Source organism: Tripterygium wilfordii, chromosome 8 (genome assembly GCF_013401445.1).
Source record: "Tripterygium wilfordii isolate XIE 37 chromosome 8, ASM1340144v1, whole genome shotgun sequence".
NCBI lineage: Eukaryota > Viridiplantae > Streptophyta > Magnoliopsida > Celastrales > Celastraceae > Tripterygium > Tripterygium wilfordii.
The window spans coordinates 2,374,612-2,394,225 of record NC_052239.1 but is presented as its reverse complement, the minus strand read 5'-3'; the positions used below and the strand labels follow the sequence as shown (position 1 = coordinate 2,394,225).

Genomic DNA, 19,614 nt, shown 5'->3' with positions numbered 1-19,614 from the left:
ACAAATGGTATCTCAATTACCTTGTTTCGTATACATAGGATTTGTTGGAACTTGAACTGGGGTGAGCCTATATTACATGCGTCTAACATGGATTTACTTGTTATTTGATGGAAGTTCACCATCTAAAACGTCAATGACTCATGAGACTAGGTCCGTCCAACACATTATAAATCACAAATCTTCTTTCTATGTGTTTAGATACGAGGCTTTTGTGTTGAGGCTTCAACAGAATTTATTGTGCATCATATAGAATTCACAAATTCACATAGATTTTTTTTTTTTCTAACTCAACAGTTGAGGTAATGAGATATCGCATCTTTGTCATTTTCAATCCATTTAGGACCAATAACTCCGACGACTCTATCATCGCCACGTGTTCTCTTCCCAAACAATTTCAAGGTTCGCGCACACGCTGGTTTTGCCACGAGAAAACGTGCAATGCTGCTAACCACATAAATTGATAATCACACTAATCGGGAAGAAAAGAAGCAGCAGCAAGCAAGCACCGCATTGATGCGCCGTGTACGTGGCGTGTATGTGTGCACGCGGAATTTACATCGCCATACAACTATTCGTCTATTCCCACATTCTTTGGAACCACACATTCGTGACAAAAAAAATAATTATTTTTTAATTGTCTAAAAAAGAAACAGCAATTACAAACATGTCGGACACGTAGGCTTTTTTTTATTTATTTTTAAATTTGTTAAAAACCACATCATTAATTTCATGTACATATTTATGGGCTCAAATTTGTTGGGTCAAGACAAGCAGTCTACGACCATATGTACCCGGATTTGAACAATTAAAGGTAGCTCAGTCCAACCAGACCCACCAATCTGGGCCGGCAGTCCGTAGAGTGATGGTAAAACCCAACGGTACCATGCTATTAGTACATTCTCATCTAATGGGCTGTGCTGGCCCAGCCCATACATACCCTCTTATATCGGCTACCTAGGATCAAAGTATTCAGAAATCTGTATTTCTCAGTTCTCTCACCACCAGCTTAAACTGGTCTCTCACTCTCTCCTGGTACCACTTCAGCCCTAAAGTGTTCCTTTTAGACCAAAAGGCCTGCACAGGCTTTAGCATCTGGATTGTTGAGAAGGAAATGCAGGCATTAGCGAGCTCCGGTTGAAACTCTTGCAACTCAGTTTGCAATGCCAGGTTTTTGACGTTTGAGTTGGCGTGAAAGATGCAATTTGAAAGGATTTCCATCCTGTATCTCATACATGGCAGCGATTTTGATGTCATATCCAATTTCTTTATGTCATGTGTTGGCTGGCTTGGTCCATTTCACATTTATTTTGGTTACAAGCTTTTGCCGTTGCCAACCCTTTTTGAAAGTATTGCCTGCGAGTCAGTCTGAAGGATAAGGATTTTGGTGATGAATGAGAAACCCTTCGTGCTATTTCGGCATACCATTGGCAGAAGCCCTCTGGAAAATGTGCTTTTTGTACTTTGCCAACAGGTTTGTGACTTCCACACTTCTCAGTAGAGCATTAGCTTTACAAGCAACGGATGATATATAGAATTTGAAATGTCAATGGATCGAGTCGAGAATTCGATTCCCTTTTATTTGATGCATTGAATGCAATGAGTAAAGAATCCTGTGTAATGATTTTGGTAATGCTGCAGATTTTTTTTGAATCCGTTTGTTTAATCTATCCATTGTGAAAATGTTGAGGCCGACCAGTTTCTTCTCCATTGTTTATTTGTATTCATTAAAGTTCTGTAAAGGAAGCCGGAATGGTCTTCTACAATAAGTATTTATGATCCTTTTTCAGTCCCAGTCCCAGTCCTTTGAAAAGGGAAGTTTCTAAACGTCCCCTTTTTTGGATAGCATTGCAGGCATATAGGATGATCTCCTCTGCTGACTAAAAGTAACATTGGCAAGTCTCTGGGAACAATATACGTCATGGGTTCCTGTAGCATTTAGATGCACTCTGCTGTAGAACAGGTAAGAGGATGGATTGAAGTAAACTTTAGTTAACCATCCTCTCTTCCCTTTTCTGGGTTAATGCTTCATTTCACCCTCAACAGTGTAGGTGAGCTAAGTTATTGTCTGAAGGTTTCTGATTTCTCCTCCGGTTACCATGTACGAGCTGAGTCTGTGCAGCCATGTATCTTACTATGGATCTCAAGGTTGTAAGTGCCAGTTTTGCTTTGTGCATCTTTCTTTAAGGCCGATGCTTGAATGGCTAAGTTTTCATTTTTATTTTCTGGTCTTGTTTCTTTTCTTCTGGGTTCATGAGAAAATATTGTGAACAAGATAAGAAGTGGAAAAGGAGAAGCAAATCTTAAGATACCAGAAGCTTATTGCACAGGTGATAGAGCTCATAGATGCTGGAAATTATAAATATGGATTGTTCTACTTAGTAATATCCTTGAATACAACAACCTAACAAAGAAGCTTTGGCCTATGGGAGGTTTTGTTGAGTTAACTCTCTTTTGTGGGCTTCGGCCTCGTTCTCCCCACAAGGGCTTCAGTCCAGTCTTACATGTGGTCAGCGTGGAGCGGACTAGGTTAGCGATCCGAGTTTAGAGCTGATTCAACTGTCAAGTAGTCATGTTGGGTTGAGGAATTCTTGGTTAAAAAAAATACTTGAATACTCACGGATTTTCTCGACAGAGTGTAGAAGGGAAGACCATTTTCTTCCAAAACTGGAATTGACGGGGACACATGAATCATGAGATTGAAAACTACTTTTCAGTTTTCAAATCCAACATAGGAATCTTTTTCCTTCCTCTCTTAAGTGTGGTGGTGTCCTTTCCCCCACTTGATCACAATTGTTCCACAACTACAATGATTAGTCATATACTATCACAACATATCCTCCTGAAGATATCCACCTACTGATAACCCACATCGTACATTAGTATGATAGAACATTTGCAAGAAGCTCTTGTGCTTGGAGGCCAGTTCCTTGTACTTTCGCATTGGTCTAACATAATCCAACATGTGGTTTATAAGTAAAGCCCAACACTATTTGCATTGCAAAAAAAGTGTTTAGGGCCTATGAAACACTAGCGATAGTCTACGAAGAACAAATCCGTACAAGCCTGCGGCTCAGAGCGGATAATATCTTTTATGTTTTTGGCCTGTGAATTGCAACATAACTCAAAACCAATCAGATGTAAACCAGGAAGGGTAGCTTGGTTTGACGAAATGAAAATGATGCTAAGAAGCTGACCCACAAATTTTGCAAGAAAACAGAGAGCTAAGATTTCCTTTATTTATTTAGATTTCTATCATTGTCTAATTTGATCTGTGGATTTGTCGTATGATGGGATGGCATAATCCCCCCTTTTTTGGTAAAAGCATTCTTCTTTTACCAGACATGAGAAGGATTTTGTGGAAAATTAAGCATTCTTTTTCAGTAAATGGCGACAATAACAGCCTAAGTCAAAATAGTTTACTTTTCCAGTTTTCCTTAACACTAGGGGCAGCAGACTTGAATATTAAGAACAAAAATCATGCATTGGTATTTTTCTTTCTTGAAGTTGCCAAATGTGTCACTTGCTCATGAAGTTGCTATTTGAATATGAATATACATACATACATACATACATACATACATACATAGTACATACATACATACATACATACATATATATATATTTTTGTTTTGCTGAATGTGTCATCGTATACTTTATATATGAACACACAAAACACTTGATTCCTTCATTATAGTTTGACAAAAAAAAATGCACATAATCTAGTACCCTAGAAGAATCTGCCCTTGAATGTGAAAATCTTGCTTTGCATTGAAGCTAAAAAAATAATATTCTTCTTGTTTCTTATCTTTTCATGGCAATTCCTTTGTTGTTTCCTTCACAACTTCATGATTACTGTAACTGTCTATCAACCTCTCATTTTGCTTTGTCACTTCTATGATGAGTGCACATGTCCACAAGTTTCTTCCTTCCTTCAACTATTTCATCAAAGAAATCATCAAGCTGTCCAATTATGGCCTCCACTCCACATCTCAACTCTTCAACACAATTCTTCAAGTTTTCAATCTTTTCATCATGCAGCAAGACTTCTGATAATTCATAATCCCCAACACTCTCCATCTCTAGCTTCATCTCCTCCATTGTAGCCTTTGCTTTTCTGAACTCATAAAGCATGATTCCCGGTCGTTGATCGCTGATTCCATTGCTCTCGTTTTCCATTCTCTGTTGCAATCTTGCTATGGAAACCATCAAGGCAGAGCCAAGCATCATGTGTTGTTGTCCCTCCTCGTATACTCGATCGCGGAAAATCGATCCAGGCCAACAATATACAAGCCCTGCCAGCAGTATTGTTATCAGCAGTGAATTGACATTCCTCATTGCGTAAAGAACACCTCGAAAACCGTTGAATGCATTCGAATTTGATTCTGCTAATGCATTCCCATCAAGTCTTAGTGATAGTGCTTCAACTCTTGTTTCCATCAAGCTCCTGTTATCCTCTTCAAATCCTACACTTTCCCTTTGACAACCCACTATTGCTCGAACAACCTTTGCAAGAATTAGACCATTTCAATCACTTAAACCAACAACACATACATATATACATACATACATACATATATAAACATTCTCAGGTGCGAACGCCCATAACTTACAAGTTAAGCTAGATATACGACCAGGAGAATTACTGACCTGACGAGAAGTTTGTCTATCAAAATGATGGTAGTTTTCGAGGGAGGAAGCTATGTTGGCTGCAGATAAGTAATAGTTTTCCATCCCTGAAGTGCCTGATTTGAGTACATGACAAGCTTCCCAAAGTCTGGAGCTTTCATCCATGTACTCGTCGAGCCATTTTTCCCCTACAGGAAGGTGAAGATTATGAACCAAAATGATTAACTGGGAATTGAAGGATTGGAGGGAGGAGAGGACTTTTAGAAGGAACTGAACTGACAAGAGACTGTGGGAGAGGATTGAGCAATGAAGTTCTTCAAGTCCTCTGGTTAGGAAGTTGTAGAAGCCATTGACAGAAGAAGTGCATGAAGGATCCATCATGGAAGATGAAGAAAAAAGAAGGAATGGTTTTGGTGGGGTAAAAGGTGATGGAGATTGATTGATATTTATACACAAAAAAAAAGGGTTTTCAAACAGAAAAAGAATTGTGAATAATAGCTTAGTAGGAGTGTTGGGTGCAATTATGGGGTGTGTCCCATACAGGGTGGAGAGGATGATTAGGAGAATCTGTCGTTTCGCATACAATGAAAAGGAGTCCGTATAGAGATATGATATTATGATTTTGTTTATATAAAAATCAAGTATAATGCAGCGACGCTTTATTCATTCATTATAGTAATGCTAAATTATGTTTCTTGGGCCAAAATTTTTTGACTACTTGTACTAAGATTCTTCCTCTTCCTCTTCTTCTTCTTTGCGTTCTTCGATTTTGATTTGGTTCCTCTTTTTGAATCTAAATCTAGTTCTCTGTTGCTCCTTTACCTTTTCCTTACCAAATCTTAATTGGAACTTTACTGGTTTTGTCTTCCCATACTGATAAGTGTTGTTTAAGTTTGATTTACAGTGTAGATTCTCTCTGCTTTAGACCCCAACCTTCTATATATTAGGCTTTTCATAGTATATGGAACTGTGCCGCTAAAAAGGCGAAGGCGGCGCCAAAATCTTAGAACTAAAGCAGGATTCAGAGGCAGTTCCTTATGAATTAAGGGGGCATACTTTACTTCAATCTAAGACAGGCTCTTGTGGGAAGGAGAATCCTTGAGAGTAAAGCATAGTACTGATAACATACTAAATGAAAATGGCCTTAGTATAGTTGAAACACTTCAATGCAGGAAAACATATGCTTCATTGTGTTCCTCTTTATAAACCCATAAATGGGTTGTTGGCTGAGATGGTAAAATTGACCACGCTAACTTTTAGCGCAAGCGGAAGTTCGTAAGTCCAACTCTCGTGGGTGTTTTCATTATTGTAATTTGCAAGATGACCCTGCTCTTCCTAGCCAGTGCAAATGCCAAGGCATCTCTTTAAGTGGAAAACAATGTCTCTTCATCATCCCATCCTCTGGGAAACAACAGAGAAGGAGTCGTCTTTGGGTTTCGGTGCACAAGAGTAAGACGGTGGTGAAAGTCAAAGGAGTGATCAGAGAACGCCATGATTTGCAGACGCAGTAGATTGAACTTCCAACGTATTTAATTGACCAAATTCATATTGGTTTAAATTAGGATAATAACTTAATTTGGGCGAGCGTCTAGACAAATAAATTGGACAAAATTTTTGAGTTTAGACCCGGATCTAGTTTTAAACCGAACAAAAATTTTGTGTTTAGACTCATATTTCAAACATATAACTTATGTACAAATTTAGTTTAATTCAGGTCAGACAACTTAGGTTATTCAGGCCGGACAGAGTTTTGTCATCCTACTTTCAGGGCGTGTGTGGCAGAAGCTTCAGAAACGACTTGGGCCGACAATGAAAATTTAATATAGCTGGGCCCATGTACAATTTCGTTTTGTTTGTTAGGTGAGCCCGATCAGCAGTTACCTGGACCTTGGATCTTGTCGTCTAGACTTGGCTGAAGCTCCGTTTGGTAGTAACGATCCATTCTATCGTCGAAGAATCCGAGAAAGAACGGACCAGAAAACTCGTTAGAGAGGAAGCGAGATGCCGATAATGGAGAACCTCAGGAAGTTTGTAGCACAAGAGCCTGTTGTCGCTGCTTCTTGTCTCATCGGTGGTTTTGGTACTTTCATTTTCTCTTCCCTAATACGAACTTTCTAAACCCTAGCATCGCCTGCTCACATCTTTATCATTCAAATCCATTTTCATTTATTTAATTATTTCATACTTTCAGTGATTCTACTCTTGTATACGAAATTATGGTACTTATGTGTTTTGGATAAGCATTATTGTATTAGTATATTCAGTTGCTACTATATTTTCCCGTCGATACAAATCTGGCAATTGTTGTCATTTTTGTGAGTTTAGGTGTTGTAAACTGTAATTTTTGCAGCTTCGTGCTGGAATTTATTTTTGATGCCGAAAAATAGGTATGGGGTTACAATAAAGAATTTGTTTTGGATTGGGTTTTCAATTTTTTCATGTGACCGTTTCCGTCTGGGTTGGCATTTCTTTGGGGTTCTTTAACTGATCGTATATCAATTAGTTTCTAATGTAAATCTGGATTGCTAATTTATAGAGGTTTTACTGCATTTATATAATTGTATTATTGGGGCTCTTGTCTTTTTTCATAAACCATTGCAATTGTATATTGAACGGGTGGAATTAAAAGTATGGGTTCTCCTATGTGTTCTGGTAATTTTGTGGGAAGTCATAGGAAGGCTAGGTTAGGGGTAATATATGAAGTTGAGCGCTCAGCCATATGTTATGTGGAATAACTGTGTAGCAATTAGAAATGTACAGTGTTGGAAAAATAGTGTATACTCTACTTTGTGGCAAACAGCAGAGGTAAATGTTTTATGATCAGGGACACAGTTGAGGTAATACTTAGGTACCAAAAATTTCTTGAGTTTTGCCAATGACTTGAAATTTTTTGGTTTATGCCTCCTGACTGGATTTATGATCTCAGAGTTAAATTAAGATTAAAAAAAAAATACTAAATGTTTTGGAATCTTTTCATATGAATGCTTGTAGATAAGAAATTTAACAATCTGTTATACTCAGTGATTGACTAGATTGGAGGCAATGGGAGTTGGGAGATACTTCTGAGCTAACATCACTTGGCTTGTTGTTACATTATTCTTTTTGGGAAATTGGGTATTATATAATTGCTTATGATGAAGTTATTATGTTATATGCATTTCAGGTCTATTCCTTCCAGCTGTTGTAAGGCCCATGTTGGATAAATATGAAACAAGCAAGCCAGTTAATCAACCTGCATTAAGTGATGTGAGTATCTAATTTCACTAGCTGATTTTTAATTTTTGAAGAGCTTGTTTTGTTCTTGACCTTATTCTGTGACGCTACGTTTATTTGAGCTTTGTTAGAGAGATGTTAGTGGGTATTTTTCCTTAATCCGGCTGGTAATGGTAGCTGTTGAGGTCTCTCTTAGGCCAGTAACTAAGGGACACGCAAAACTTAGAGAACAGTCTATTATGGGTATGGCTGCTCTAAGGATCCTCTATTTGAACATCTAATCCTTGAGCTCCGAGTTGTGCAGTAGCCTATAGGGATGGTGATACGAACATCCCACATTGCTTAGATGTGGGAGTTGTGATCTATTGATAAGGAGGGCAAATGCCTTGCTTAATCAACCAATATGTTTTCTAGGTAGTAGCCCATTGGGCCTGTTGGCTACAACCAGCCCATGTATGGGTAGTGGTTGGGCTTGTGTGGCTGGTTGAGGAAGGTATGGGCCTGTTGGGTGCGTGTATGGGCTCGCGCTTGGCCTGGTTCTTAACAGATGGCAATGACTGCTAACCCTCATTTATAACACCTTAATAAATTAAGGCTATAGTGGCTTGTTTTCTGCAAAATTGGTCTATGCAATTCAGATGCTTCTCTCATTTGACCTGGGATGAATTAAGGGTAGTATACATACATGTTTATGATTGTTACTTCCATTGTCATACAATGAGTTGTAGGCTTGTAGCAATATGGCTTGCTACTTATATGTCCAAAGGGTAAACTGATTAGAAGTTCTCATTATTTGATTAGCTTTTATTGAAATTATGTTACGAGGAACAAATAAATCATCTTTCCGAGATTGCATGGCTAAAGTTGAATCCCAGGTGGTCTAATCTAGAATAGGGAACTCAAAATGTGCTTCATATCTGTCAATGTCATGAACTAGGGAGCTCCTATTAGATTGAAATCTGGCCTATGAACAGACGAGTTCATAATGCTTTTAGTTAATGTCACAGCTTCAACTTTTACTGCGATGAATTTCAAAGTTAAACCATGTTTTTCAGGCGCTTTATATTATTATCAATGTCTTTTATTTTTTGCAGGTGGTTGCAGGTGTGACGGGTAAAAAATAGGTGTGATATCTTTCATTCATGCAATTAAAAGAATTTCAAGCACCGCCGCCAGTCTCTCTTTTTCTCTCTCTTTTTTCATTTACCCATTTCGCTTCTATTGTTCCACCGTTTGAATAAAAGCTGGACTTTTTAGATTGTGGAACTTTCAGAAGCATTTCACTTTGAAACATCAAAACTTTTTGTGCAAGTTCTCAATCTGGAAGTTAATTGCACAATATCTGTAACTGAGTAAACTGACTGACTCGTGTTTAAGCTGGAATAGATAAGACCATCCACTGCATTTTTGGATCCCTATGATTATTCCATCTGCTTCTCTTGTACACACTGTTTCTGGGCCTCATGTTGGTCTCCCATGAAGAGTCGAAATGAGAAGTATTACACTATTACTGCTTCTGGGTTTACTACCAGTTAATGCCAATAATTTAATGATGCAATGCATCGCAGTAATATGATTCAGTCTTGTGGTACTTGTTGCAGCTTTAAATGTGGTTGACAACCTAGCCACTTCATGGATCATTTGTTTGAGATTCTGAGTGGGCAAAAGCAAACAAAATATTTGGTTTTTATCACCTGCATTCTTAGATGACAAAATAATGCAGACTGTAGCTGCTATATTTTTATCCAGTAATCGTCAAACATAGCCAAGAACGGGATCATCCAGTAAATTTACATTCCAGATTAAGGGACTCGCAATTTTGACACACAGAAATTGCAGGAGCATCCAATGCTCATCTCAGTTTAGCTACTGAAGGCTACAGTGAGGAAGTACCAACACAGGAGAAGTCGCCGGCCCGGCGCCGAATCTTGGATGTCCCCAAAGGGACGAGAATCTAAAGTCAATACAGCATGCCATCCTTCTTCAGTTTCCTGGTCTTCCATGGAACTACCTTCTTCAGGCCTTCATAAACAGTCGCCTGCAAATATCCAAAACACAAATGCAGGAGTGACTCTGTGGTCAAACTGCAAACTGGAAGTAAAACTTAACGCCATTTGCTGAGTGGCAGCCCAATCCAGGAAGTTGGGTTAGAGCCCACAACTCCATCTACTGAACCTACCCTGACCCTACTTTCCCAACCCTGCAAATCTAATTACTGTTTTCAAGAAGCTGCCTGTTAAAAGGTCTACTGGGGATGTTCTAGCCCAGAATTTACTCCATTGCCAATTCAAGAACAAGCTGCTTTCTGTCCTAAACTCCAGAGACCTTGGAACTCATTAACTTATTACCCCATGGAGATTGTAATTATGGTCATATGATATTATTACAACAGTAATTGAGTGATGTTAAGTTGGTATGCAGAAAATAACAAAAAATAGCCCATGAGTTTCAATGAACTTACCCAGAAGTGAGGCCTCGCAGGAGGTGAAATAGTATAGCTTCCTGATCTTTTCATCTCTGTTGTCGTCTTCACATTTCTCTTCTTGCAACTTTCATCATCATCTTCTGTATTGATATCACTCTCTCCATCCACTGAAGATGGAAAGACATGATTACCCACAACAACCTCACATTTACCCTTAAAAGGACTCTTCCCCCATCTCCAAGAACCAAAACCCACTTTCCCTGTTTTACCATCCCCATTGCTAAGAACCAAAGGATCAAACTTTCCTACCTGAGGACTCCATATCTTACGGAAAGACTCCCTCTTCAACGAAAATGAAGTTGACTGAAACCTCGACCTGCCCATGTAAGGACCCTCCAAGACTGTGGAGGGTGAGGACAGTTTGGCAGTTTCAGCATCCATTAACAGCCTTGGTGGCAACTCCAGGCACTTTTGAGTGGGGATATTGATGAGAGTGGAGCAGGGTCTGGGCTTGCCAGGCACCTCTTCCCATCGAAATGGAACTGAAGCTGCAGTGTGGAGTGGTGAGGCCACCATCCATGGCCGCTCTGGTTCATGTGCTTTTGGACTTGGAGGCAAGAATAGTTGCAGCTTTGGTGTGGAAATTGATTCTAGTACTTCCGCCTCTTCAGATCCCATGACTATAATTATGGGTTTGTGTACTTTCTCTTGGGACTTTTGTCGAACGGGTTTTGTAGTGTAGAGAGGGGATTCAATGACGGAGAGGAAGGAAATTCTCCTCAGTACAAAAGGCCATCCTTTTTGGTCATCTCTTTGTCGTTGAAGCGGTTGAGCAGTGAAGGATATCATAAGCATTAATATAATGCACTCAAATTTTACTATTAAATAATTAAGATAAATATAGTTTTTTTTTCTTTTTGTCTGGAATTGAAAATGATGTGATAATTTTGTCTTCCAACTAATTTTTGGCATATGGGTATTATTAGTCTTTGGAAAGCGAAGGTCATTACCATACCAAAAAACCTAACCTGCCAATTAATATTTGAACTAAAGACAAGGAAAATAAAGCACCAAAGCAGGCATCTTTGGGACTTGAGTGACCTCAGCTTTACCCAAGTTTTGCTGCTCTTTTATGCACAAAAAAACAAAAAGAGAGAGTTGCAAGGGAGGCATAAATATTCAATTTCAAACATTTCAACTTGTAAATATTAAATTTTTGTGGGCGGTACTGAGCACATACAATCTTAACTTGTGACAGGAAGTTACACACTGGATGCCAACGTGTGATATGAACAGTGCTTCTTGGCCTCTACTTGTTCGAAAGAGGGTCCCTACAATAAAAGTCACTACAGTTTTTCTATAGACAGACGTCCAGTCTGTTTACCAATATGGAGTTGAACATAATTTTTTAAATTTGGTGAACGGACGTGACGTAGGTGATTGAAACTGCAGGAGCTTAACCCCTACTTGTTCCACCAAATGCCTGGCCTAAAGAGCCAATTGTTAACTGCCACAAAACAAATGTTAATGCATTTACCAACTATTTTATCTTGGCAGTGACACTGGTGCATCTTTAGTCATGTCCTTTTGAAATCAGACTACGTATGTGAGATTCGAGATCTATCCACTCATCAAAGCAGGAACTAGTGTAGATGTAAAGCATCAACTACAGCTGGAAAATGTTACCTAGGAGCTCAACAACTTAAACTAAAGTCAAATTCAAGATTTGAGATATGATACTTGTACCCCCCTAGAGAGTGATTTCTCTACATCAAACTTCAATCATCCAATGAAAATATGATCAAGCTTGATGACAAACTATTTTCATTAATTAGAGTTAGGTGTAAATCACAGGACAATAGCATAATTAGTTATATCTCTAAACTTAAGGCGAATACATGCCACTAAAGTCCGGAGTTTGAACCAGCTGAGTATCTCTCAGGAACTTTTCTGGGGCTTAGCATTAGGTGTAAACTTGTCAGCCAGGACAGAGTTGGTTAGGGTAAAGAGGGAGAGGAGTGGACTTGCACATCAATTGGCCACATATGTCCATATACAACAGGGTCAAAAGAAGAAAAAAAGAAAAACTGTCACTTTCTACATAAATATGTGAAGCACTAAAAAAGCTGATTGCAGCAAAAGCACAACTTGTTTATCTTCCATTTGACTTGAGGCTGCTTGCATGAGCAATGCTACAATGTGTAACACACATTACACCGTAATGATAAAGCAAACAACGACAATGAACATAACCAATGTTATTTAAGCAAGTGCTCATTAATCTAATCCTCAATGTATCAACTTCTGGACCCCCCTGTGTTGTTTATCAGACTAAAGTTCAATATATAAGAAAGAGTCAAAGAAATAGTGCAAAAAGGTTAACCGACAATCGTGGTCATGCAAGCATGAAGTAATGAAATAATCATCAAAAGAAATAGTGCACAAAAGTTTGAGAAACCACGTAAGCTACACAAATGAATAGAACTCTTATCATATAGTTTATGGCTATCCTCATACCAAAAAGACAAACAAGATTGGGATTTATGTGTTACATAGAACTTAGAGAAGTGCTTTTGTGTGTGGCAAATGAAATCATAATGTTAAGATAAGAGAACTCCATAGCCAAGAACAAGGACTTACTCAGCAGTATCCATGAGAACACAAAATGAAAATGATGATATATGACATACCCATCAATAGGTGTACCACAGAACAGATAAGGAAACTATAGAACATAAAATGAAAATGATGGTATATGAGATACCCATCAATGTGTGTACAGCAGAGCAGCTAAAGAAATTACAGAAACAATCATGGCATGCTGTAGTAGATAATCATTACCAAGAGTCAGTAAGTGGAAAGAACAATAATTAAAGAGATCGAATGTAAAATGCCATAGCCATCAAACCAACAATGACATAAACGTCCCAATAGTGTAGTTACTTCTTGATTTCTAGAGAAAAGGTATGTACCTTGACATAAAATCTTTTCATTTTAAGGCCACCATCTACAGAAGCTATCAAGTAATTCACATAGTCATTAAACTGCTAAAACAATAATTAACATCTGCATAAACAGGTTTGTGTTTCTGAACATGTCACATATTTCAACAGGATTACCCCATGGCCAGTATTTTCTCTGGGGATGAATTTGACAATGGAACTTTCAAAATTCTACATGGAGGGGACAAGTTCATATCATTGAGATGTTCTCCAAGGCCTCTATGTTTCATGTTTATATGACATGTGTAGATACAGATATAAGTTTTCCGAATAAACAATATACTAATATAGACATTAAGGATGCTCCAAGCATAAGCTTGATATATCTCGTTACATGTTTTTCCTCATAGGCAAGCCCAGACCTGCCCAATCTTTAAATCTTCACTCTTTGCATCAAATAACATAACCATTTTTAGAGGCAAGAAATTTGGAATATGCAATGTAAATGTTATAAATGCTTATTGTCCAAAGTAAAACAAAGGGAAAACAGAAAACTTAGCATGTTCCCAGAACAGGACCTATGATACTTCTGATGTACCAGCAATGTGGAATGGGGTATGCAAGTTTTTATACAAATTCAAGCCAGAGCGCAACATTCTACAATGAATTCTCAACATTTTATCCCACTATTGTACATTGAACATTGACAAACAGATAAACTTCTTTTGCATCTCCAGGAGAAACAGAAGCTTTTTCCTTAAATTTTTTTTTTAAAGAGGTATATATTAATAAGCAACAAACATCACAAATTTGGACAGTGAAAGTAACCTATTCATTAGGAGAAAAAAGAATACCAGCACAATACTCTCCGTAAAAATAAAAGTCAATTACCTACAGGAAATTATATCACCAAATTGTACAAAGAATGCCACGGTGCCTCTTGAATCAATTCGTTAAAAAGTGTTGGTGCAATTATCATCAAGGAGTCCATTTCATGAACTACTGTGGGGTGGGTGACATAAACCCATAAGAAAAACAAAGCTTACTTCTCACAGACAAGATGGTTTTCAGAAAAATATTATTGAAACACCCACTGAGAAGCATCCTACAGCCATCCAGGGGCTTAACCGTTCACCTACTCCAGCAACCACAGAAATACATATCAGTCATTCATATTGGAAAGCATTATAGCATAGCCAATAAAGCTCATGACATAAACAAAGAATATAGTTTCAATCAAAGTAATATTTTTCACGTTTTATTTTCTGTAGTTTGCATGACTACAAGTGTAAAGTTGAAAATAATGGAAAAGAAGAGAAGTAAAATGGGTTATTTGAGAGGAATCAAGGGGAAAAACCGAAAAAGGCATAAAAAGAGAAGGGCAAAGGGGGGGGGGAGTAAGTAAAAAGTAAAATGAATAAAACACTTGAAGCTTTAATAAACAATGGTAAAGAAACTAGATATGAGAGTGTACCAATTCTTGCCGCCTTCCAAAAGAAACCGCGAAACCTGTCAATAAAATATGTTGAAAACATAAGTTCCACAATTACCACTTTCAACAATATTGCAGACAATCTAATAATGACACATTAGATCTCTACTGGCAGCCCAAATTAAGTTCTAAGAACCAAACTTGAAGTGGTAAGGACCAAAGGACAACATATCCTGGAAACCTTGAAATGGCAAGGCTTACTTAGAAAGGTAATACCTCAATAAAATTAATACCATAGAGGAAGGGCATATTTTTGCAAATTGGTAAGACTCGTCATATCTATGTATCCTTGTTGCAGGAATACTTGTGGGAGTTGTGCTTTTCACATGCATGAATGTATGGTTAATGGTTAAAAGCCCACAAGGCAAAGAACCAAACTAAAATTATTTGCCACATTGCATTCTTTGATTTGGACAAGATGTTTTTGGGGTTTTCGGCTTTGACCAATTGAAGATATGTCACCATATATTTCATGATGTTTCTACACACTTATAAAAGTACAGAAATATCTATTACAACCACAAAAACATTACAGTAACCATGCTCTATTTTCCCGTGATCTATTTCGAGCTTCCAATTGAGGAGGGGAGAAGGGGGGAACTGAAGTCACCGTGCATGTTGAAAATAAGCACAAGAATATTCCACACATCATCCACCAAACTCTCCTGGAAACAAAAATAAAAACCATGCTGAAAAACATACCCTGTTCTCTGCTCAAGAATAGCTGGAAAATGCATCTTCAGATAAGTGCATGTACAAATTCCCAACAGCACCACTGTTAAGAATGAATGGAAATTGAAGAGAGCTGACTGAAAACCCAACAAATCCCACGTTATAGTCTTACCACTAATTAAACAACGGCGACATAAGTCAGCAATCTAAGGATTTACCATGTCTAAATTCTCTCGCTTCCAATCTGGAACAAAGAAAACATTTGATTTAAGACAAGGAACAAAGTGAACATCAGCAATAACTTTGTAAATGTGATTTAGTTTTCAGGTTAAGTTGGCAAAATAAATAGGCATTTTCGATCATCAAGTACCGTGAACACTTCGCTTACATAAAGCAACAAACACCTCTCATAATGCATTTGTTAAATAAATAAATAGAACTGCAATTTCCCTTCTCTTTCGCAGCATAGAAAATCGAATAAAATGTGGATTCAAAACTACTGGAATTAAGCAGAAAAGCGTCGTTTAGGTTTGCATCAATCGAAACACTCACAGAAATTAACGCTAGCATCTTGAAAATTCAAAAGACAAGAAAACCTACCGATTTCAACAGAATGTCAACTTCGAATGGTTTCAAGACATTCCCCGATCTAGCGACGATTCCTTCACGCGGGTTCTTTGCTTGATTTTGCTCCAGTGTGTGATTATATCAAATCCGAAACTCCAAGCTCGGCCCAATAGTAGCCCATCATAACACTTAAAGGCCCATTGTCGTATCCCATTATAATCATCTATTAACTGAAACGGTGCCGTGTAAAGGGAGAGCCCTTTGCCAGCAATTATAATGTACCAAGGGCAAAGCCCATACAGTGCCAAATAGGCAAATAGTGTTACAATATTAGGGCAAGCGTAAATATTAATTTATCGAGAAAAACAATAAATAAGTTTATCCTTTTGAATATATAATATAAACCTAAATTAAGGTCATCAAACCCATGCGTATATAACAGAATACTACAGTCGCACACATAGAACATCTAAAAGTCTGAAACCATGAGCGCACGTAGATAATTAAAATATGATTCCACATAAAATAAGTATAATCCATTTGTTATTTGCTAGAAAATATATTTTAATTTGATATTTGTTTGTATGCACAATTGGGAAAAGACCTAATTAACCACAATGATTACTACCATCAAAAGGATCATAAATTATATATAAATATCAAATGCACACATTGTTGAACATACTTCTATCATAAATCTACATCCTTATACATGTCAATAATATTATCTATTTTGGATTTATCGATTCTCGTTAATACATCAAGTCCATATTTTTTTTTTCCCACCCAAGTCAAGTTACTACAGGCCGAAGTTCAACTCACTGAATAAGCCCAGCTACTACGGCTTAAAACCCAACTCATATGTTTGAAAAAAAGTCTTGTTATATATAAAAGATGGACTTTGGATTTATTAACCCATCGGTTGAGTAAATACCAAGCCGATATGAGACTTTTTAAGTGATAACACTTCCAAATATTCTCTCTTAAAGACCACACATTTAGAACATCAAATTACTTACTGAAATCCCAAAGTCGATTAACAAAAACATTGACCATTTTTTATTGTTCGGGTAAAAGAAAAAGACAACAATTGATATGTGATCGTCAATCACGATTCTTTACAAATATTAGAATATTACTAGTTTGCACGATTTGTACTAAAAATAGACAGAATAATACCATCAAATTTGTCATACCAAATACTATACATTTATAATTTTTTAAAAAATTTTAAATTTTTTTTAGTATACCAAAATAGTGCACCAGTTAGGTCCAGTGTTTTTCAACACTCGACCTACCCCAATCCCACTTGTACTAGCTAAGTATAAAAAATACATAATTATCTTTGGAACTAACAGCTGCTTATTGCTTCTATATATATGTGAGACAAGGAAATGGGACCAGTGTCAAAAACGTGCAACATTAGTAGAAAATTGATGTATGAACTAACCTTGAATGAATGTTTAAGATTCTTGGGCATGGACCATCATCACTATTGAGCAACAGACCCCCGCCACCCGTGGCTAATAGTGTTGGGTCTGCGGGGAACCGCACCAAAAGTCGGTGGTTTTGTTAACTGAACCCGTGTGTGTTCGTCATGGCTACCTAAATTTGGGCCCGCCCACGTCGAGGTGCGCCCAACTTGAACTCTCCCGTCACTGTGACTTGAATCACGTGAACTTTGTGGTATCTGCGTGTGTTCAGATTTCGATACATCAATACCGTTCTTGGCTTGTGTTATTTAAGAGGGTTGATTGACCGAAATACGGAAATAGAGAAAATATGCATGAGTTATCAGTGAAATAAATTTAAATCTAAAATTATTGACTTGGAAGTTGGAACATCTGAATATACGGGGGAAAAAAATAGGATACGGCCAATAATTTACGGTAACGACATGTCGTATTAATATTTTGTTTAACTAATGACATCGTACAATCAAATGTCGTTTACAAGCCAAAGCCAAAAGGTGTCACTTTGTTCGTGGAATTCAACTTTCCATAAATAAGAATTTTTATTTTATCAATAATTTTTATGTTTGGTTAATGAAATTCTTGGAATCTAAAATTTAAAGAAAAGTTAGATTCCTTCCAAATGAGAAATTCTCATTTCCTCCTAAATGAGAAATTCTACCTTCCTCCAAAAAAAGAAATGAATCCTTGAAATTTTCATTTATTTTTAATTAAAAAACATATTATGTCATTTTAAAACACATAATTTTGACAATATCCCACAACTATGTAATTTAAATGCCATTTTTATATTATTTTATTTTTCATAGATTAAATTTGATCACATAAAAATAAAATTTTCTTTTTTATTTTTACAATTTTAATTTGTATATTTCAATTGAAGTATTATTTTTAATTTAAATATGTCATATGAAGTGAAATAATTGCAATTTTTATTATAACCAAACATGGAAATCAATGATGTTAGGAAAAGTACTATAACAGTTTGATCGAAATATTGACAAGGAATGAGGATGCCAAAAAATAATTTTCTTGGCATTCTCTTTTCATTCTCATCTTCAAATCCACAAACCAAACGAACCATCAATCTATATATATATAATGGAGGATCCAAAAGGCTTCTCCTTGGTGTCACGTGGATGCCTCTAAAAAAACCTACACAAAAAACAAAAGAAAAAATTAAATATATTAAATAACTTTAAGACCCACAAGCACATACAATTAATAATATACAAATAATTTTAAAATGATATTTAATAATACAACAAATAGTCATATCAATTATCACCTATTAATTACATATAAAAACAAAAAGATAAAAGCTTAAATGAAACATATTCATAATATAAGTATAAAATAACACACAAAAACATATAATATCACAATAAATTCTAAGACATACTACAAAAACTTCATGGGAAAAATAAACAATTTCAACAAAATTCCTAACGATATGTCCCTACAAATCATGGAATTAGTTGTCAAACAACAACCAATGATGATGGAAAAGATCCAGTTTAGGATGCATTCTTAGGAGATTTCATAGAGGATGATCCCAATGATCCCGTATAAGATAATCCCTTAGTGGATGATCATACAAATGAAGAATTCAATCAAATGTGAGATACATAGTATAACAAATTATATATTATATATGCTTATTGACATAGTATGAAAAATTATGGCTTGCTGACATAAGAAGCAATAATAAATGAGATGTAAAAACTAGGAGATAAAGAAGGTGCGCTATATTTTCTATAGAATTTATAATTTATGAGATGTTTTTTAGTTATTTTACAACTTTGTTCAAAAAACCAACGCAAAAAATAATTGTTAAACTCTGAGCATATTTTTTCTTTATGTATCAAATTTTTCGCTCATTCTTAGAAAATTATTTATTAACATATTGAGAAAAATGTATTGTAGTTATTTGTTCATCTCATAATTATTTTCATTTTCTATAATTCAAGCTTCGTTATTCATTATGGTAATAAAGTATCGAAAAATTATCAAAAATATTTATTTTTTAAATTAATTATGTGTCGCGCGAATCGCGAGCATGCAACTAGTTAAATATAAAAAGAAAAAACCTAAAATAATTCAATGCACGTCATGTTCTTCTTGCACACAACATGCGGTTCACAATACCATCACGTGTTTTTTTACGAGTTTCATGACCTATCTCTCTTCACTTTTTCTCTCTCT

At 36.5% G+C, this 19,614-nt stretch overlaps 3 protein-coding genes and 1 long non-coding RNA gene across 7 annotated transcripts; 2 read left to right on the top strand and 2 right to left on the bottom strand.

Annotated features, from left to right (window-relative positions):
• The first annotated feature begins 1,007 nt into the window (after positions 1 to 1,007).
• Positions 1,008 to 2,146, top strand: LOC120003798. Its single transcript, XR_005469376.1, has 3 exons — positions 1,008 to 1,471; positions 1,844 to 1,960; positions 2,044 to 2,146. It is a non-coding gene; the product is annotated as an uncharacterized LOC120003798 (long non-coding RNA).
• LOC120003797 lies at positions 2,139 to 5,312 on the bottom strand. Its single transcript, XM_038852888.1, has 2 exons — positions 4,648 to 5,312; positions 2,139 to 4,503 (listed from the first exon to the last, which is right to left on the bottom strand). Exons 1-2 carry the CDS (start codon positions 5,005 to 5,007, stop codon positions 3,874 to 3,876), a joined length of 990 nt encoding a protein of 329 aa, XP_038708816.1. The 5' UTR covers positions 5,008 to 5,312; the 3' UTR covers positions 2,139 to 3,873.
• A 1,179-nt stretch (positions 5,313 to 6,491) lies between these two features.
• On the top strand, positions 6,492 to 9,356 carry LOC120004066. Of its 2 annotated transcripts, XR_005469454.1 has the most exons (4): positions 6,492 to 6,706; positions 7,790 to 7,872; positions 8,934 to 9,059; positions 9,097 to 9,356. XR_005469454.1 is itself a non-coding variant. In XM_038853293.1 (3 exons), exons 1-3 carry the CDS (start codon positions 6,628 to 6,630, stop codon positions 8,961 to 8,963), a joined length of 192 nt encoding a protein of 63 aa, XP_038709221.1. In that variant the 5' UTR covers positions 6,492 to 6,627; the 3' UTR covers positions 8,964 to 9,356. The 2 variants fall into 2 exon arrangements, 1 of the variants encoding a protein (XP_038709221.1); XM_038853293.1 differs by having other exon boundaries at positions 8,934 to 9,356.
• A 167-nt stretch (positions 9,357 to 9,523) lies between these two features.
• On the bottom strand, positions 9,524 to 16,098 carry LOC120004065 (protein kish-like). Of its 3 annotated transcripts, none has more exons than XM_038853290.1 (6): positions 15,971 to 16,054; positions 15,543 to 15,614; positions 15,232 to 15,363; positions 14,681 to 14,715; positions 10,301 to 14,341; positions 9,524 to 9,877 (listed from the first exon to the last, which is right to left on the bottom strand). In XM_038853290.1, exons 5-6 carry the CDS (start codon positions 11,234 to 11,236, stop codon positions 9,800 to 9,802), a joined length of 1,014 nt encoding a protein of 337 aa, XP_038709218.1. In that variant the 5' UTR covers positions 11,237 to 14,341; positions 14,681 to 14,715; positions 15,232 to 15,363; positions 15,543 to 15,614; positions 15,971 to 16,054; the 3' UTR covers positions 9,524 to 9,799. The 3 variants fall into 3 exon arrangements, with proteins under 3 accessions (XP_038709218.1, XP_038709219.1, XP_038709220.1); XM_038853291.1 differs by having other exon boundaries at positions 15,238 to 15,363; XM_038853292.1 differs by lacking the exons at positions 9,524 to 9,877; positions 15,232 to 15,363 and adding an exon at positions 15,401 to 15,507 and having other exon boundaries at positions 14,016 to 14,341; positions 15,589 to 15,614; positions 15,971 to 16,098.
• Between the last annotated feature and the right edge of the window lie 3,516 nt (positions 16,099 to 19,614).